Source organism: Tenebrio molitor, chromosome 4 (genome assembly GCF_963966145.1).
Source record: "Tenebrio molitor chromosome 4, icTenMoli1.1, whole genome shotgun sequence".
NCBI classification, from domain to species: Eukaryota; Metazoa; Arthropoda; class Insecta; order Coleoptera; family Tenebrionidae; genus Tenebrio; species Tenebrio molitor.
The window spans coordinates 4,344,458-4,361,737 of NC_091049.1; the positions used below are offsets into that span (position 1 = coordinate 4,344,458).

Here is a 17,280-nt window from a genome sequence, read left to right on the forward strand (position 1 = left end):
TGAACTGTTGTTTCCATTCATTAGTTTTGCAAAATATAAACATACTTTTTTCTGTCATCTCTTTATTAATAAACAATTTTCAGCGCACGATCGGTATTTAAATAGATTATCATAAAATGAATAATTAATCACGATATTAATAAATCTAATATGTATTCCATTTTCATAAAACTACCAGTACTTAAATAAATTATAATAAAACCAATAATAAATCTAATTTTCCATTTTCAAAAAACTACGTTTCATCTCTTTTTCTTATCATTACACCTTCATTTATATCAATTGATAAAATAATGTATTAAACAGAGTTTTAAACATCAATTCCTATTCACTTATTTCAGGTGGTCTACAAGGTTTTATTATGTATTCAATTTTATCGAAGACAAAACAAGGACACACAAGAATCCAAATAACAGTTTTAATTGTAAACACTTTCAATGATTTTATTGAAAATATATATTTATTTACACAAAAGTAGGTTTTCTTTTTAGTCGAAAGCTTCTTCCAAAGACACTTTGGAAAAGAAATTGTTTAACAGTTGCACAAGAATTCTGTTGATAACCTCAACGTAGCCATCCTTGACGTCATCGAAGACTTCTTTCCAGTTGTCATTGAGCACTCGATTGATGTTGTCCCCCAACTGTTTGTCACCATTGAAGAGATTTTCAAAATTGTACGAAACCAACTCCGGATCCAAATTGACCTTACTTGAAATAATCTTGATATGCGTCTTCCCTTTCTTCATTTTCTCTTCGTAATTAAACAATGCAGTCACTTTCAAATTTTCTGAAAAATACACCTGAAGCGCCACCCAAAGCAGAACACCTTACTTACTCAGAACCACTGTACTGGGCCCTGTTCCCTTAACGGCCAGCAACAAAACCTTCCCGTCAAGCTCATACTGACACTCTTTCTTGATCTCGGGAAAATACCCAGAGACAGAGAGAGTCTTCCCTTCAAAATCAAATCTGCAACAATCCATTAACACAAGATTTTTTGCATTTGCACCGCTGACTCACTCGAACTTGTCAATTTTCATGGTGTGGAAACCGTCCAGCTTGCACTGTTTGAATTTTTGCTCGACCGCCACCGACCCTGACCCTGCGCCGATCGTGGCCTCCGCCACCTCCAGAGGGTGCACATTGGGGATGTTTACCTCGTCGTAAGCTCGTGTCAGTTGGGGAACGGCGTTTTGAACGGCTCTCAAGACGCATTCCTTCAAGTCCGGTTGTTTTCGGTTGCACTTTTGAAAATTTGATGCTGAAACACGAATAGTGACACAACGTACAAAGTGAGGAAGTGGACGAATTACGTAGTTTCACAGCGACTGTGAGAGCGAGGAACGATAAAAAGACAAGAGGCGCGGTCTGCATCTTGGAGACTGACTAACCTTCGTGCCAGATTGTCTACCTTTATAAGCTCAGACTTGTTATGGCAGACGTTTTTGGAGGTTTTTATTTTTTCTTGAGAGAAATAACAAAGTAGGTACCTGTTCTGTCTGGGTTTGTTCCTACGATTTTAACCTCGGATGAGTTTTCATGCATTTTAATCAGGGACAACTGAGAGCACTTTTCCCAAGTTTTTCATTCGAATGAACTGTTTTTCCATTGATTAGTTTTGCAAAATATAAACATAATTCTTTTCTCTCTATTTGTCTATTAATAAACAATCAGCGCACGAACTTGAATAAATTATAATAAAATGAATAATAATCAATCACATTAAATAAATCAATTTTTCCTTTTTTCTTAACCTTCCACCTGCATTTACGTCAATAACAATATGTATTTCTAAATTTATTTATTATCCACGTAACGACTGACAAACAAAAAAGAGCAGCTGAGGTGTTTCTCGTTTTAACAATCACACTGCCAGAACATTGAGATGGTTAGGCGAGGAGTGGCGGCGATCCGGAAGGTGCTTGAACCAGATACTGGCCAGCTTGCCCAAATGGAGATGGATGGTGTGGAAAAATCTCCGAAAAACACAAGTCGCAGGTGCGGGATTCGCACCTCGATTCTCACGAGTCTAACGTGGCGCGCTAAGCGCTCAGCCACGGCGCTCGGTATTCACTTTGAACATGTCCGGGGTATTAATAGTTACGCCCTCTTGCAAATCTTTGACTACGCAGACCAGTTTAAAACTCGAGTGAAACGAGAGTTTTAAAAGTACACGAGTGCCAAAAAAAGCCCAAATTACACAAGAACGAGTTGAATACAACGTTTTTTTGTTCGACGAGCCCCTTAAAGGCTCCAAATCGCTAAAAATCTTTAAAATTAGCTTGACGTTTCGTTTTGACAAGTTGTCAAATTTATGAAAATCCGTTCACACAGGAGAAAATTCTCAAATTCTGACAGTGTCGAACAAAAAAATTATTTTTGGTATCAAAAATCAAGACGGAAACGTTGGGTTTAGGAGAGTGTTTGTGACAGTACGTCAATATCAAAAAAATACATAACGTTTATTTTTTTTTAGTCGAAAGCGTCTTCCAAAGACACTTTGGAAAAGAAATTGTTAAACAATTGCACAAGAATTTTGTTGATAACCTCAATGTAGTCATTTTTAACTTCATCGAAGACTTCTTTCCAGTTGTCATTGAGCACTCGATTGATGTTGTCCCCCAACTGCTTGTCACCATCGAACAAATTTTCAAAATTGTACGAGACAAACTCCGGATCCATTTTGAGATTACTTGACACAATATTGATAAAAGTCTTCCCTTTCTTCACTTTCTCTTGGTAATCAAATAGTACAGTCACTTTCAGATTTTCTGCAAAATACATCTGAAGCACGACCAAAAGCAGAACAACTCACTTACTCAGAACGATTGTACTAGGCCCTGTTCCCTTAACCGGCAGCAACAAAACCTTCCCGTCAAGCTCATACTGACACTTTTTCGTGATTTCCGGAAAAGTCCCAACGACTGTGAGTGTCTTCCCTTCAAAATCAAATCTGTAACAATCCATCAACACAAGAAGTTTTTCATTGGCGCTGACTCACTCGAACTTGTCAACTTTCATCTTGTGGAAACCGTCCAACTTGCACTCTTTGAATTTTTGCTCGACCGCCACCGACCCTGCCCCCGCACCGATTGTGACCTCTGACACCTCCACAGGATTCACATTGGCGATGTTCACTTCGTCGTAAGCTCGTGTCAGTTGGGAAATGCCATTTTGGGCGGCTTTCAACACGCACTCTTTCAAATCAGGTTGTTTGCGGTTACATTTTTGGAAATTTGACGCTGGAAATTGCAAATTTTATTATCTACAAAATAAAGTGTTGGGATTATTACGTAATTTCACGCCCGCACAAGACGCCGCGAATAGACACACTATGATTGTGGCTTTCATTCTGAAATGGTAATTTTGTGCAAAGAAGCTCTTTTATACCAATAACACGTACAAAAAAACTGGTTTATTATTATTATTTTTTTTATAAAATGACCTAGAATGTACCAGTTGAGCCTTGACAAGGTTGTTTTTAGTTATTATAACTAATTTGCAGATATGTAATCCGTGGAACAACAAACTTTATTATTATGTCATCTTCTTGTGATTGATTTAGTTCTTTTTATATTTTGCAAATTCTAAGTTTTTTACAAATAGGTGCCCTCTCAAATTATTATTTGGTTCTTCTTTACGACTTTTAACATTTCTTTTTTTAGTAATGTTTTTATTTCGTCTTGGTCCATGTTGTCAAATGCGTGTTTCTCTTCTAGCTTTTTTCTTTATTATCTTCATTGTCCTATCCTACTTAAAATATTTTTTCGATTTTTATTCGAAAATATTTACTTTCTTCGATAGCTCCAAAGAAACTGAGTCTGTATCCATAGTTACCAGTGTGTGAAGGTTTCTCTTTCGTTCACTTCACTTTCGCTCACTGTCTTTCACTCACTGGTTTTCATCCGCTCGTAAAATAATATAATAACGAATTTTTATTTTCTAGGCAACATTTGCTACCTCGCGCCGCTTGCTTCTTCCTGTCTTCCAAGACATCATCAGGGACATGCAACTCTTCATCATCTCTTTCCACAATTTCCACAACGTGCACACAACCACTTTATTGACGTTACAAAAATTTGTATATTTTGCAAATTATTTTTTTCCATAGCAACAAATCCGTTCAAAAATTTGATTTATTTTCATTTAAAATTTTGAATACAAAGTTACACACTCACTTGCTAAGGAGGTATCGAACAAAACCAAATACAGCAGTCGAGAGTAAGTTCGCTTTCGTTCACTTGAACGTTAATTCGCGTGAACGAAAGTAAATAACTATAACACAGAGAGTTTCAAACACCATTTTTTTCATTATCGGTCCTTTATTATTAATTTTTATTGAGATCAAAGACACGCAATGGTGTAAAATACAGTTTTATTGAGAAAAAAGAAAAGTATCTTGTGAAAAATACCGTAATTATGCCTAGATTGATTTCTTTCAGTCCAAAGCTTCTTCCTGAGACACTTTGGAGAAGAAATTGTTGAACAATTGCACAATAATTCTGTCGACAACCTTAATGTAATCAGCTTTGACATCATCGAAAACTTCTTTCCAGTTGTCATTAAGCACTCGATTGATGTTGTCCCCCAACTGCTTGTCACCATTGAAGAGATTTTCAAAATTGTACGAAACCAACTCCGGATCCATAGTTAGATTACTTGACACAACGTTGATATGAGTCTTCCCTTTCCTCATTTTCTCTTCATAATCAAATACTCCAGCGACTTTCAGATTTTCTGAAAAACACTCCTGAACCACGACCCGAAACACAAACAATCACTCACTCAGAACAAGTGTACTAGGCCCTGTTCCCTTGATGGGCAGCAACAAAACCTTCCCGTCGAGCTCATACTGGCACTCTATCGTGATCTCCGGAAAAGTCCCAGCGACTGTGAGACTCTTCCCTTTAAAATAAAATCTGGAACAACTCATCAACACAAGAATTTTTTCCTTTGTGCTGACTCACTCGACGTTGTCAAGTTTCATCTTGTGGAAACCGTCGAGTTTGCAATCTTTAAATTCTTGGGCGACCGCCACCGGCCCCGTCCCCGCTCCGATCGAGACCTCCGACACCTCCAGAGGGTGCAGGTTGGGGATGTTCACCTCGTCGTAAGCTCTGGTCAGCTGGGAAATGCCGTTTTGGGTGGCTTTCAACAGGCACTCGTTCAAATCAGGTTGGTTGCGGTAACATTTTTGGAAATTTGATGCTAGAAATTGCAAATTTGAAAATTTTCAAAAAAAAGTGTTGGAATTATTACGTAATTTCACGCACGCACAAGACACCATAAGCAGGTACACTATTAATGTAGCTCTCATTCTGAAATGATCATTTTGTGACAAAGAGACTGTTTTATAGCAATAAAAAGTGTACAAAAAAAACTGGTTTATTTTTTTTTTTAAATGACGTAGACTGTACCTGTTTTAGGCTTGACCATTTTTTGTTAAATTAATTTAACTAATTTGTAGATATGTAATCTGTGGAACAATAAATCTTCATTATTTTTTTTTCCTGTCATTGATTTAATTTTTTTGTAAATTTAAAAAAATTGTTGAAAAAACCACTAATTCTAAGAGAGATTGCGAAGGCTCTTTTAAAAGACAATCAAATTGTACAATATAGAAAAAACAATATAAAAAGGCAAACAAAACAGAAGAAAAATAAACTGAAAAGATTAACAAATTCTACTCTTACAAAGTAGATAATAATTAAAGAAACAATTTTTCTTTAGTAGAGGTTCTAACAGTTATTAAAATATTTCATAAGGAATGATCGATGCCGTCTCACTTCTGCACTGCGCTATTTGCTGGAATTATAAAAAGAGAGAAGAGAAAATTTTACGACGGAATAAGGAGTGAGTGCGTTCACAAATCACAATAGATGTGTACCATTGAGCTCATGACACACTTCCGCCATCACAGGAATCTATTCTGATATGTCGCGTGTCCAGATTCTTATTCAAATTTGCAACAATCAACGACAACACCTTATTAGTAAACCAAATCAGTTTTGTTAATTTATTCTTGATATTTAACAAGAACCTTTCTGTATTATTTTATCATTTTGCATTCTATCCGAAACAATACTCCACAATAACACAGTATATCAAGGCCGCGAAATCATTTTTTAACGTGCCGAGAGAAAAATTGTCGCCGAGGCCGCTTGCGGCCGAGGCATGACAATCTCGAGGATGTTTAAGGGATTTCACGGCCAAGGTGACTGACGGTCTTGGAGAACCTACACGATCGTCGTGGAGTCCTGAGAAATCTAGATCCTTTTATTTCTTCTCCCTGCGGTCCAAGAATGAGAAAGGGTGCATTGTTCATTTTTATGGAGATCAAAGACACACAAGGGTCCAAATGCCAGTTTTTATTGAGAAAAAAGTAAACAATTTTTCAATAAGTCGATTTCTTTCAGTCGAAAGCTTCTTCCAAGGACACTTTGGAGAAGAAATTGTTCAACAGTTGCAGAAGAATTCTGTTGACAACATCGATGTAGCCATTTTTGACATCATCGAAGACTTCTTTCCAGTTGTCATTGATCACCCGATTGATGTTGTCCCCCAACTGCTTGTCACCATCGAACAAATTTTCAAAATTGAACGTAGCCAACTCCGGATCGACATTGACTTTACTCGAAACAAACTTAATGAAAGTCTTCCCTTTCTTCATTTTCTCTTCGTAATCAAACAATCCAGACACTTTCAGATTTTCTGAAAAACACTCCTGCACCACGACCCAAAACACAAACGATTACTCACTCAGAACAAGTGTACCAGGCCCTGTTCCCTTGATGGGCAGCAACAAAATCTTCCCGTCGAGCTCATACTGACACGCTATGCTGAGCTCCGGAAACGTCCCAGCGACTGTGAGAGTTTTCCTTTCTAAATCAAATCTGTAACAAACCATCAACGCAAGAATGTTTTTTCATTGGCGCTGACTCACTCGAACTTGTCAACTTTCACCTCGTGAAAACCGTCCAACTTGCACTGTTTGAATTTTTGCTCGGCCGCCACCGGCCCCGTCCCCGCTCCGATCACGACCTCCGCCACCTCCAGAGGGTGCGCATTGGGGATGTTCACCTCGTCGTAAGCTCGTGTCAGCTGGGGAACGCCATCTTGAACGGCTCTCAAGACGCACTCTTTCAGATCAGGTTGGTTGCGATTGCATTTTTGGAAGTTGGGTGCTGCAAATTTGAAACTGTGGAATTTTGAAAAGTGAGTGGAGGAGGGAGTTACGGAGTTTCACGCCGGCACAGGACAACACAAACAAAGAGAGTATGATTGCAGCTTTCATTGTTATATGGAAATGTGCAACGCAAGAAAAGACTTTTATAGCGTACAATATCCAAGAAACAAGTTCTTTTTTTTTCTATTAGTTGACGCAGATACGATTATGACAGCGATTGCAATAAATCTATATTATAATTACTACAACTAGACCTTTGAACTTGAGATATTTTTCTAAAGAAATTAATTTGTCGAAACTTGTCACACAAAAATTGAATTCGCATCCACAAAATCTTCAAGGGTTCCATGAGTTATTGCCACCTGATCTAACGAAGCATATTGTATACTGTCGATGGTTCTTGGAACACTGAATAACAACGACAAACTGAATATAAATTCCTTCACAGATGAGGCGTGGTTCCACTTAGAATATCCATTATGTGAATTCATAATAGAGACGACTTTTATGTGAAATCAAAGACACACAAGGGTCCAAATGTCGGTTTTTATTGAGAAAAATGTAATCAAAGCTTAGAATATCGTATTTAATTATCAATAAGTTAATTTCTTTCAGTCGAAAGCTTCTTCCAGAGACACTTTTGAAAAGAAGTTGTTAAAAAGTTGCACAAGAGTTCTGTTGACAACATCAACGTAGTCATCTTTCATCTCCTCATTGAAGAATTCTTTCCAGTTGTCGTTGATCACCTCATCGAAGAAATCAAAATGGAACACAGCCAACTCCGGATCGATATTGATTTTACTTGACACAAAGTTGATAAACGTTTTCCCGTCCTTCATTGTCTCTTCGTAATTAAATAAGCCAGAAAACGTCACATTTTCTGAAAAACATCTCTAAAGCTGGAGTCAAAACACACAGAATCACTCACTCAAAACAATTGTAACAAGCTCTGTTCCGTTGGTAAATTCATCTGGACACTCTAATGTCTGCTCCGGAAAAGTCCCGGCGATTGTGAGAGTCTTCCCTTCAAAATCAAATCTGCAACAATCCATCAACACAAGAATGTTTCATTTGCGCTGACTCACTCGAACTTGTCAACGTTCATGTTGTGAAAACCGTCGAGTTTGCACCCTTTGAATTCTTTGTCGACCGCCACCGGGTCCACCCCCGCTCCGATAAAGAGCTCCGACACATTCAGAGGGTGCACGTTGGGGATGTTCACCTCGTCGTCAGCTCGTGTCAGCTGGGAAATGCCGTTTTGGGCGGCTTTCAACAGGCACTCTTTCAAATCAGGTTGGTTGCGGTTGCATTTTTGGAAATTTGGTGCTGGAAATTGCAAATTTGAAAATTTACAATACAAAGTGTTGGAATTATTACGTAATGTCACGCCCGCACAAGACGCAACAAGAAGACACACTACGACTGTGGCTCTCATTCTGAAATGGTCATTTTGTGACAAAGAAGGTGTCTTATAGCAAGGAATTTAGGTGCAAACCTGTTTTGTTTTGGTAAATTACCTAGACGGTCGCACGTGTTTTGGACATGATGAGTTTGTATTTTAATTAATTTTAAATAACCTGTGGGACAATCAATCATCGTATTGTGTTTTATATTCTTGTGACATTCTTGGCATCTGCTTTCCAATCTATATATATATAAAACTGAATGTCTGTTTGTATATTTTGTATGCAAATCTACAGTTTTACTCCGATCTTGATGAAAGTTTGTACACTTGATCTTCAAAACAAGAAGAAAATTACTGTCTACTTTAATTTTACAAAAACCAACCCCTAATACAATTTTCAACCCTGTTAAGGAAAAAAGACAGTTTTTTCGAGTTGGAAATACCCTCACCTTCGCCGCTTCACCCCTATTTCATCCTCTGAGTATATCGTCACCTTCGCCGCTTGACACCCACAAAAAGCAACCCCTATTATCATTTTTAAGCCTGGTAAGCACAAAAAAAGTTTTTTCGAGTTGGAAATCGCGTTTGCATGATATGTTCAGGTGTCATAGTTACATTTGGTTGTTTATAAAAGTAGCAATTTCGCAAAATGTGTTTGAATGATTGTGTTTTACAAGTGATCATAGTGTTAGTTTCTTATCGTATTGATCTTTTTGTTTACATAGTCGAAGAAAAAAGTAGTCTACAGTAAAGTTTTAATTATTCTTCCTAAAAAGACAAACTTCATATTGAAATTACTGCGTTTATCACAATACATGAAAGTAGAAACATAATTTTAAAACATTCTGAAATTTGCGAGCAAAGCCGCGGGTAAAAGCTAGTTATTAATATTTGTAACTAAGAACCTATAGGTCATTTATGATTTTTAGAAATTTAGAAATGTTTTTTGTTGTCTTAGTTTATATTGTCAGACTTTTCATTCTCATTTAGCTGTTTCTCTTATTATTTTCATTTCCAGAAATATTCATATTTTAATTTTGTGTCCTAACAAGTTAAAAAACAGGTGAGAAATACTGGGTTCAACGTGTTTTCTCAAGTTTTCGTATTTTTTCTCTCCTACACTTACCAATATGATGAAACAATTGAAATTATCGCCATCACAACTCACAATTCATCGCAACATACAATTTAAAATATCGCTGGACTTGGTAGCTAACCTTGACTCATTTCCTAGAGATTTTCCATTTCGGAAACATTTATACTTACAATACGTTCTAGGTAATGATTTATGTCGTCTTACTTCTACGAGTATCTTCTGAAATTATAAAAAGTTGCTCCTTGTAACCAGGCGTCCTTTGGGACAACTTTATTACTTAATAATTAGTGTTTGTCGATAATGTGTATAATTTGTTGAGATTACTTTTCATTCAAAGCGACTTAAAACTGGTCAAGAATTATATTCCTTGTCCCAAAATACTTGTCACATCTATACAGTGTGTCCAGAAAGCCTGGAAACACCCCAATAAAATAGAAACGAATGATTTTTGAGAAAAACGCAAAAACAGGTGAACTAGCGTTTTCAAAAAACTTTCTGTTGATGGTATCTGTTTGCTGTTTTTGATGACCTTGAAAGAGCTATGATGTCATCAGAGGTTTTTTAAATGGCAACGTCGCATTTTTACTACCGTTTTTAATAGAACTTTTAATTGTCTACCCGACTAAAATTTTCAATGTACATAAGAAATTTCCTAAAAAACCCAATTTATTTTAATAACTTTTTCAAGGTCATCGAAAAGACCAAAAAGAAAATATCAGCAGAAATCTTTTTTAAAACACTAATTGACCTGTCTAGATTTTTTCAAAAATTATGCGTTACGTTTTCATTTGGGTGTTTCCAGATTTTTTGGACAATTGTATATTAATTCGTAAAGGAAAAACTCTGTATCCCTTTGTAAGCAAATTGCACGCACGGAGGAGTGTGAGATTTAGATATGGAGGAGTGCAGAAAGACAAAAATTTATGTATAATATTTATATTTTATGTCAAATTTTTTTTTCAAATGCGAATTATGATAGAGATTTTTATTTTGAAAACAACAATGTATCACAAGTATACAGTACATACCAAAAATACCAAAAAAAAGTTAAAATACGCTACTATCGTCTATGCTTAATCCGCCCGCAGTGAAATCCACTCCAAGAGGGAGTTTATTTAAATTATTTATAAAAAAAATCTTCGGAGTGAAATACAAAATTCTTTGACTATTAGTGGTTTGCGACCACATAAGTTAGTATTGAAAGTTAATTGCATCGTTTTACCGATCAGAAACTTAAATACAAAGGAACACGAATGCGCATCAAGTTTATGCCTCGCAATGCTATTGATTGCGAAGTTTTAACTGGAAGCGAACGCAATAAGAGAATTTTGATTCCACGTATAAATTTAACATATTCCTATTTTACCATTTAGCTTTCAAAGAACTCAATTTCTAATTATACCTGCATTTGCGATGACAATAAATAAGTCTCAAAAACAAACATTCGAAAAAATTGGAATTTATTGAGGCAGCCAGTTTTTACGCATGGTCAATTGTACGTCGCAGCAAGTAGAGTTCGATCATTCAATGGTTTGAGGTTTTATATTTCAACGATGAAAGAGCTTTTACAAAAAACGTCGTAAATTAATTTTCAAACTATTTTAAGTTCAATGGACAACATTAATTTTTTTAACCCCCCGGTTTTTTTTTGTGACAATAAAAAATATATAAAAAATACGAAGCACGTTTTGTATTAACTTTTTATTTAAATTTTATATGATTTGAAAAAAATAGGCAAATTAACTGTGTAGCTTTGGCAAAACCTGGCCAATATAGCAATAAAAAAAGCCAAGGAAATGCATTATCGTTTTTTAATTTGGCGTAGCCAAGCTATACCTCATTTTTCCTGTCGTTCGTATTTTGCAAAAAATTCGAAAATCAATGCATAATGACGTATTTGTATATTCGCAGCTGACGTAATGGAAAAAATACTCTGATAAAAAAAAACCTCAATAACGTTCAAACTGAAAATTTTAATGAATAACAGTCGAATTTCGACCGCTGGGCGACCTCTACTTTACTTTTATATGGGTCTGCTGAGAACAAGTATTCTGCCATTAGAAATACCTGTTTGTAACTGCTCGACTATACAGGGTGTTTCTGAAATACGTCTGTTAATTTTAACTGGTAATAGAACTCGTCAAAAGGAACAACTTTTCTATTTACCATTTTGCCGAAAAACGATGTTTAATTCCAAAATAAATTGGAGAGATTTTTCACTAAAATAGCCCTACGCCACTAAATACTGCAATGGCTAATTGAGATCAGCGCTAATATGAAAAAAACATCCATTTTCATCCAGAAAACGTGTTTTAACCCCGAAATCGAAATTCAAATAAATCTAGCAAAAAATCCACTTTGTAAGAATCTGGTTGTTTCATGTTTTTAAGTAGCTTAGTTTTGGAGATATGAACGGTTTTAGGAAAATCTTTCCTAGTTTTTTAAGCCAATACGCAACGTTTTTCGCCAAAATGGCAGAGAGAAAAGTTGTTCCTTTACATTATATACAGGGTGTATTTTTAAAATGTGCCGAAATTTTACCTATGAGGTTGTAGGACAACGTAAAAAACTAAAAGCAATTAAAAAAAATTGTAGCTCAGAAAATAAATGTCATTTTATTTTTTGACATAGAATTTTTTAAACATTTTTTCCGAGTTCTACATGAAGCCAGTAGCTCGTGATTAAAATATATGCACAACTTTCAAAATCACCCTGTATATAAAAAAATTCTTAGTATTAAATTTGCACGTGGATGAAGGTTTCTTTGATGGTAAATTAGGCAACTGCGTGCACTTATCAGTACCCGCCTTTAAAAAATTGAAATAGTTTCATCCTTTTTTGCTTTAATGTTTTAATGTAATCAAACAGCTTAAGAATATCGTAGCAATTAATATTTAATTATCAAAAAGTTGATTTCTTTCAGTCGAAAGCTTCTTCCAGAGACACTTTTGAAAAGAAGTTGTTCAACAGTTGGACAAGAATTCTGTTGACAACATCAACATAGTCATCTTTGATCTCATCGAAGATTCCTTTCCAGTTGTCGTTGATCACCCGATTGAAATGCTCCTCCAACTGCTTGTCACCATCGAAGAGATTTTCAAATTTGAACAAAGCCAACTCCGGATCGACATCGATTTTACTTGACACAAAGTTGATGAACGTCTTCCCTTCCTTCGTTTCCTCTTCGTAATCAAATAAGCCAGACAATGTCACATTTTCTGAAAAACACGTCTGAAGCACGACCCAAAACACACAGAATCACTCACTCAGAACAAGTGTACTAGGCTCTGTTCCGTTGATGGGCACCAACAAAACGTTCCCGTCGAGGTCTTTCGGACACCCTAATCTGTGCTCCGGAAAAGTCCCGGCAATTGTGAGAGTCTTCCCTTCAAAGTCAAATCTGCAACAATCAATCAACACAAGATTTTTTTCGTCTGCGCTGACTCACTCGAACTTGTCAAGTTTCATTTCGTGGAAACCGTCGAGTTTGCACCCTCCGAATTCTTTCTCGACCTCCACCGGGTCCGTCCCCGCTTCGATCAAGATCTCCGCCACATCCAAAGGGTGCACGTTGGGGATGTTCACCTCGTCGTAAGCTCGTGTCAACTGGGAAATGCCGTTTTGGGCGGCTTTCAACAGGCACTCTTTCAAATCAAGTTGGTTGCGGTTACATTTTTGGAAATTTGGCGCTGGAAATTGCAAATTTTAAAATTTACAAAATAATGTGTTGGAATTATTACGTAATGCCACGCCCGCACAAGACGCAACAAGAAGACACACTACGACTGTGACTCTCATTCTGAAATAAATGGTAATTTTGTGACAAAGAAGATGTTTTATACCAAGGAATTTTGGTGCATTAGTCGTAGTAAACCTGTTTTTGTAAATTACCCATGTTTTGGATTTGACGAGTTTGTATTTTAATTAATTTTAAATAACCTGTGGGACAATCAATCATCGTGTTTTGTTTTACATTCTTGGCATCTTCTTTCCAACTATTAATAAACTAGGCAAAAATGAATAGGGAATTTTTCCTTTTTTGATTTTTTTTTTAAATACAGCTTAAAATTTGTAATGAAACGTGTTAGAAATATATTAATATACACATTAAATATAATGTTTCAAGTACTTGTAACATTTTAAATTTATTTTGTGTTGAAGAATACGTGGGAGGATTGAGGCAATTATTTTGCTTTCCAAGAAAAATTGTGAAATTCCGTATTCATTTTTGCCTAGTTTATTTGTAACTAAGAACCTATAGTTCATTTATGATTTTTATAAATTTAGAAATGTTTTTGTTGTCTTCGTTTTTTATATTGTCAGACTTTTTTGCTGTTTTTCTATATTTCCCTCCACCACCCGGCGGCACGGCAATTTTGCCGGAGTACATCCACTATTACGGATATTACAATCAAGTAATAGTGCAGTGCTAATCGACATAATTACCGGCATCTCGCCTCCACATTTTGACTTTGTTGTGTTTTATTATGTTCTGTGTCAATGTTAAGGAATTTCCTCACGATATGACATGCCAGAATTTTTTAATTTTTAAAAAGAGATTGCGGTACTATTCCCGTTGCTGAAATTATAAGTGGTAAAATAGAAATTTTTTCTAAACACCAAAGATTTCTCATAGCAACGGAGAGCTCTAAAAATTTATTAATTTTTGTGTTATATGTCTGTGTTATATTATGTGAATTTGGAACAGCTATATCTAAAAGATATGCTTGCTTTTGTTGTTTATTTAAAATAATAATGTCTGGTCTGTTATGCTGAATATGAATGTCGGTTAAAACTGTACGATCAAAATATAATTTGTAATTGTCATTTTCCAAACAACTTTCTGCTTTATAACTATAATGTGGTTGTGTATTCTTTAATAAATTGAATTTAACAGCTAAATTCAGCTGTATAATTTTAGCGAATATATCATGACGTTTCTTATATTCGCTTTGAGCCAAAACGGTGCAAGAAGAAATGATGTGTTCAATGGTTTCCCCTTCAGTTCCGCGAATCCTACATTTATCGATGATCGATTGCAAACCGCATATGTGTTTTTTATAATTTCTTGTATTTATAACACGATCTTGTATTGCAAATATAAAACCCTCCGTCTCAGGGTGAATATTTGATTTCTTAAGCCATGCATGAGAAGCCTGAATATTAATTTCTGGCTGTTCCAGTTCTTTAAAGTATCTCCCATGTAAAGACTTCTGTTTTATATCTGCTATAGTGTCAGGTATATTTGGCTCAACAATATCTGAAATAATGTAAATAATTATTATTGGCCTGTATTTTGATGGATTTTTAGTATCGGAAAGGTTCCCTAATAAATCCGTTAAAATGATCAAGTAAGCATTTATGAATACAAATAAATTTTTTTAATCAAAAGTTATGAATTTGGTCACCTCCAGGGGATTTCCAATTATGTGAACTATTACTATTTCTTATTAAAATTTCAAAGCTACTAATGCTACTCTTACGAGTACAAATTATAACAATCATTAAAATACGTTCTAGGTAATGATTTATGCCGTCTTACTTCTACGATTATCTACTGGAACTGTAAAAAGTTGCTCCTTGCAACCAGGCGTCCTTTGGGACAACTTTATTACTTAATAATTACTATTTATTTGTCGATAATGTGTATAATTTGTTGAGATTACTTTTCGTTTAAAGCGACTTAAAACTGGTCAAGGATTATACTCCCTCAGTCCCAAAATACTTATCACATGTATACAGTGTATCCGAAAAGTCTGGAAACACCCCAATAAAATAAAAACGAATGATTTTCGAGAAAAACGCAAAAACAGGTGAACTAACGTTTTCAAAAAGCTTTCTGTTGATGGTATCTGTTTTCTGTTTTTGATGACCTTGAAAGAGTTATGATGTCATCAGAGGTTTTTAAATAGCAACGTTGCATTTTTTATACCTAATTGGTGGTTAGAAAATAAAGAAACCTTTAATTTTGAGAGGCAACTATAATTCTTACAACAAATGTTCAAAATGTTGTCCGTGAACATCTTGACAATATCCTAAACGATAATAAAATTTGTTTTGGACGTTTTCTAAAAATTATGCGTTACAATTTTATTTGGGTGTTTCCAGTTTTTTGGGACGCACTGTATAAATGAATTAAATGAAAATATGTTATAATTTGTCGAGCGAGAGATTGGTTAATGTAAAAATCACTAAATTCTACGTAAAGAAAGTAGCACCTAGCTCACGTAAAATTTGAAATATATCCTTAAAGCAGTAACATTTTTGGCCTGAAATTATGCTCTAATTAATGTATTCTAGTGCATTTTGTAGTGTTGGGTTAATTAACTACAATTTAAAATCTCCCAATCTCTCGCTAGACGAAGTATAGCTACCTTTATTTACTACTAAATCTGGACACTCCTGGCATTAGTGACAATCAATTGACAGTTCTTTTTTGTATAATTTTGAAATATTTTTTGTTAATTAAAATGTGCTCCAATGACGAAAGGATCGATACGATTTTTTTTTTATTACTGCCATTTTTAAATTTTTATAGAAGTAATTGAGACTTTTATGAGAGATGTCCAAACCATACAAAAATGTAAAATTATTCGTATTTTTGAATCAAGTTATGAATGGAAAACGTATTACTGGTTGTATTTAAAATTTGTTAGGGTCAGTCTGTATAATCGAACTATCAGAGATGCTAAAACTAAAGATCTTTTAAATAAAATAGAAACAAAAGTATTTGCTTTTGTTTACTCGTATGACAAGAGAGTTATTCTAGAAAACTTTGATACAATACCGTTTGGATATGAATCCTTTTCGTTGTTAATTAATAATGAATCAATTAATAATACGCCGTGATTAACAATGACTGAATCGGTTGGTAATAATGAAATTTGGCAAATTTGAAATTTACCTACCATCAAAGGTTCATTTTTATAATATCATAAACATAACGAAGAATGTTTTTAATGTCGTCTCAAGTTAAAAAATGCGGTCAGTGCCAATTACGAGACAAAAAACACCAATACTTTTCATTGTTTCATTGCCAATAGACTCAGTCATTGTTGATCATGCTGTATATGCAACACAGTATACAGATCTTCCAAACAGGTATTTTAAAATTTTAACTTGTTGGCTACTCTGAGAAGCAACGAAGTCCCGCTTTTTGCTTGTTACTTTTTGTTGGGTTGTCGTCAACCAGTCAGTCATGACTAAAGGCACATACAGGTCGTTAAAAAGTATGGATACAGCTAAATATTTTCAGAACGGTTTACCAGAACTCGCTGAAATTTGGTACGGTTGGCTTCAAAAAAAACGGGAACTGTCAGAAAAAGTTCCGTCAGATTTTATTAAATTTTTATAGTTTGAAACGGCTTTTTAGAATTTAGGTTAAAAAAACTGCACTTATGTGTCAGAAATACTACTGTCAAACAGACACAAATTGACATAAATTGACAAATTAAATTTCCAATTCACATTAGGTCAAATTCCAGTTCCCGTTTTTTTTGAAGCCAACTGTACACAGTTAGAAATGTTTAAATTCTATCATCTGAGATTTTTTTCAATTTTCTAACCTCATTTATTCTGAAGATACAAGGCTAAC

The 17,280-nt window shown here is 35.1% G+C and overlaps 5 protein-coding genes across 8 annotated transcripts; all 5 read right to left on the reverse strand.

Moving 5' to 3' along the window:
* Window positions 1-416: 416 nt before the first annotated feature.
* Window positions 417-1,458, reverse strand: LOC138128750 (protein takeout-like). The gene is made up of 4 exons (XM_069044928.1): window positions 1,313-1,458; window positions 1,020-1,260; window positions 835-968; window positions 417-786 (listed from the first exon to the last, which is right to left on the reverse strand). The coding sequence occupies exons 1-4, from the start codon at window positions 1,371-1,373 to the stop codon at window positions 488-490; spliced, it is 735 nt and encodes a 244-aa protein (XP_068901029.1). The 5' UTR covers window positions 1,374-1,458; the 3' UTR covers window positions 417-487.
* A 984-nt stretch (window positions 1,459-2,442) lies between these two features.
* Window positions 2,443-3,412, reverse strand: LOC138128751 (protein takeout-like). Its single transcript, XM_069044929.1, has 4 exons — window positions 3,293-3,412; window positions 3,001-3,241; window positions 2,819-2,952; window positions 2,443-2,770 (listed from the first exon to the last, which is right to left on the reverse strand). The coding sequence occupies exons 1-4, from the start codon at window positions 3,348-3,350 to the stop codon at window positions 2,472-2,474; spliced, it is 732 nt and encodes a 243-aa protein (XP_068901030.1). The 5' UTR covers window positions 3,351-3,412; the 3' UTR covers window positions 2,443-2,471.
* A 945-nt stretch (window positions 3,413-4,357) lies between these two features.
* Window positions 4,358-5,337, reverse strand: LOC138128752 (protein takeout-like). Its single transcript, XM_069044930.1, has 4 exons — window positions 5,259-5,337; window positions 4,967-5,207; window positions 4,785-4,918; window positions 4,358-4,736 (listed from the first exon to the last, which is right to left on the reverse strand). The coding sequence occupies exons 1-4, from the start codon at window positions 5,314-5,316 to the stop codon at window positions 4,438-4,440; spliced, it is 732 nt and encodes a 243-aa protein (XP_068901031.1). The 5' UTR covers window positions 5,317-5,337; the 3' UTR covers window positions 4,358-4,437.
* A 1,015-nt stretch (window positions 5,338-6,352) lies between these two features.
* On the reverse strand, window positions 6,353-7,322 carry LOC138128753 (protein takeout-like). The gene is made up of 4 exons (XM_069044931.1): window positions 7,236-7,322; window positions 6,943-7,183; window positions 6,759-6,892; window positions 6,353-6,710 (listed from the first exon to the last, which is right to left on the reverse strand). Exons 1-4 carry the CDS (start codon window positions 7,291-7,293, stop codon window positions 6,412-6,414), a joined length of 732 nt encoding a protein of 243 aa, XP_068901032.1. The 5' UTR covers window positions 7,294-7,322; the 3' UTR covers window positions 6,353-6,411.
* Window positions 7,323-7,717: 395 nt separating this feature from the next.
* LOC138129616 (protein takeout-like) lies at window positions 7,718-13,584 on the reverse strand. Of its 4 annotated transcripts, none has more exons than XM_069045914.1 (4): window positions 13,427-13,490; window positions 8,271-8,511; window positions 8,114-8,223; window positions 7,718-8,065 (listed from the first exon to the last, which is right to left on the reverse strand). In XM_069045914.1, exons 1-4 carry the CDS (start codon window positions 13,482-13,484, stop codon window positions 7,797-7,799), a joined length of 678 nt encoding a protein of 225 aa, XP_068902015.1. In that variant the 5' UTR covers window positions 13,485-13,490; the 3' UTR covers window positions 7,718-7,796. The 4 variants fall into 4 exon arrangements, with proteins under 4 accessions (XP_068902015.1, XP_068902016.1, XP_068902014.1 ...); XM_069045915.1 differs by lacking the exon at window positions 13,427-13,490 and adding an exon at window positions 8,563-8,659 and having other exon boundaries at window positions 8,277-8,511; XM_069045913.1 differs by lacking the exon at window positions 13,427-13,490 and adding an exon at window positions 8,563-8,659.
* Window positions 13,585-17,280: the final 3,696 nt, after the last annotated feature.

Excerpts from the sequence above, each read along its gene's own strand:
- LOC138128750 (XM_069044928.1), bottom strand. The coding sequence starts at position 1,373 with ATGCAGACCGCGCCTCTTGTCTTTTTATCGTTCCTCGCTCTCACAGTC. Across the intron at positions 1,261-1,312 it reads CACAGTCGCTGTGAAACTAC|CATCAAATTTTCAAAAGTGC; the intron begins GTAATTCGTCCA and ends TTCGTGTTTCAG. Across the intron at positions 969-1,019 it reads ATGAAAATTGACAAGTTCGA|ATTTGATTTTGAAGGGAAGA; the intron begins GTGAGTCAGCGG and ends GGATTGTTGCAG.
- LOC138128751 (XM_069044929.1), bottom strand. The coding sequence starts at position 3,350 with ATGAAAGCCACAATCATAGTGTGTCTATTCGCGGCGTCTTGTGCGGGC. Across the intron at positions 2,953-3,000 it reads ATGAAAGTTGACAAGTTCGA|ATTTGATTTTGAAGGGAAGA; the intron begins GTGAGTCAGCGC and ends GGATTGTTACAG. Across the intron at positions 2,771-2,818 it reads GCCTAGTACAATCGTTCTGA|AAAATCTGAAAGTGACTGTA; the intron begins GTAAGTGAGTTG and ends TGTATTTTGCAG.
- LOC138128752 (XM_069044930.1), bottom strand. The coding sequence starts at position 5,316 with ATGAGAGCTACATTAATAGTGTACCTGCTTATGGTGTCTTGTGCGTGC. Across the intron at positions 5,208-5,258 it reads TTGTGCGTGCGTGAAATTAC|CATCAAATTTCCAAAAATGT; the intron begins GTAATAATTCCA and ends TGCAATTTCTAG. Across the intron at positions 4,919-4,966 it reads ATGAAACTTGACAACGTCGA|ATTTTATTTTAAAGGGAAGA; the intron begins GTGAGTCAGCAC and ends GAGTTGTTCCAG.
- LOC138128753 (XM_069044931.1), bottom strand. The coding sequence starts at position 7,293 with ATGAAAGCTGCAATCATACTCTCTTTGTTTGTGTTGTCCTGTGCCGGC. Across the intron at positions 7,184-7,235 it reads CTGTGCCGGCGTGAAACTCC|CACCCAACTTCCAAAAATGC; the intron begins GTAACTCCCTCC and ends TCAAATTTGCAG. Across the intron at positions 6,711-6,758 it reads GCCTGGTACACTTGTTCTGA|AAAATCTGAAAGTGTCTGGA; the intron begins GTGAGTAATCGT and ends AGTGTTTTTCAG.
- LOC138129616 (XM_069045912.1), bottom strand. The coding sequence starts at position 13,484 with ATGAGAGTCACAGTCGTAGTGTGTCTTCTTGTTGCGTCTTGTGCGGGC. Across the intron at positions 13,087-13,134 it reads ATGAAACTTGACAAGTTCGA|ATTTGACTTTGAAGGGAAGA; the intron begins GTGAGTCAGCGC and ends TGATTGTTGCAG. Across the intron at positions 12,905-12,952 it reads GCCTAGTACACTTGTTCTGA|AAAATGTGACATTGTCTGGC; the intron begins GTGAGTGATTCT and ends CGTGTTTTTCAG.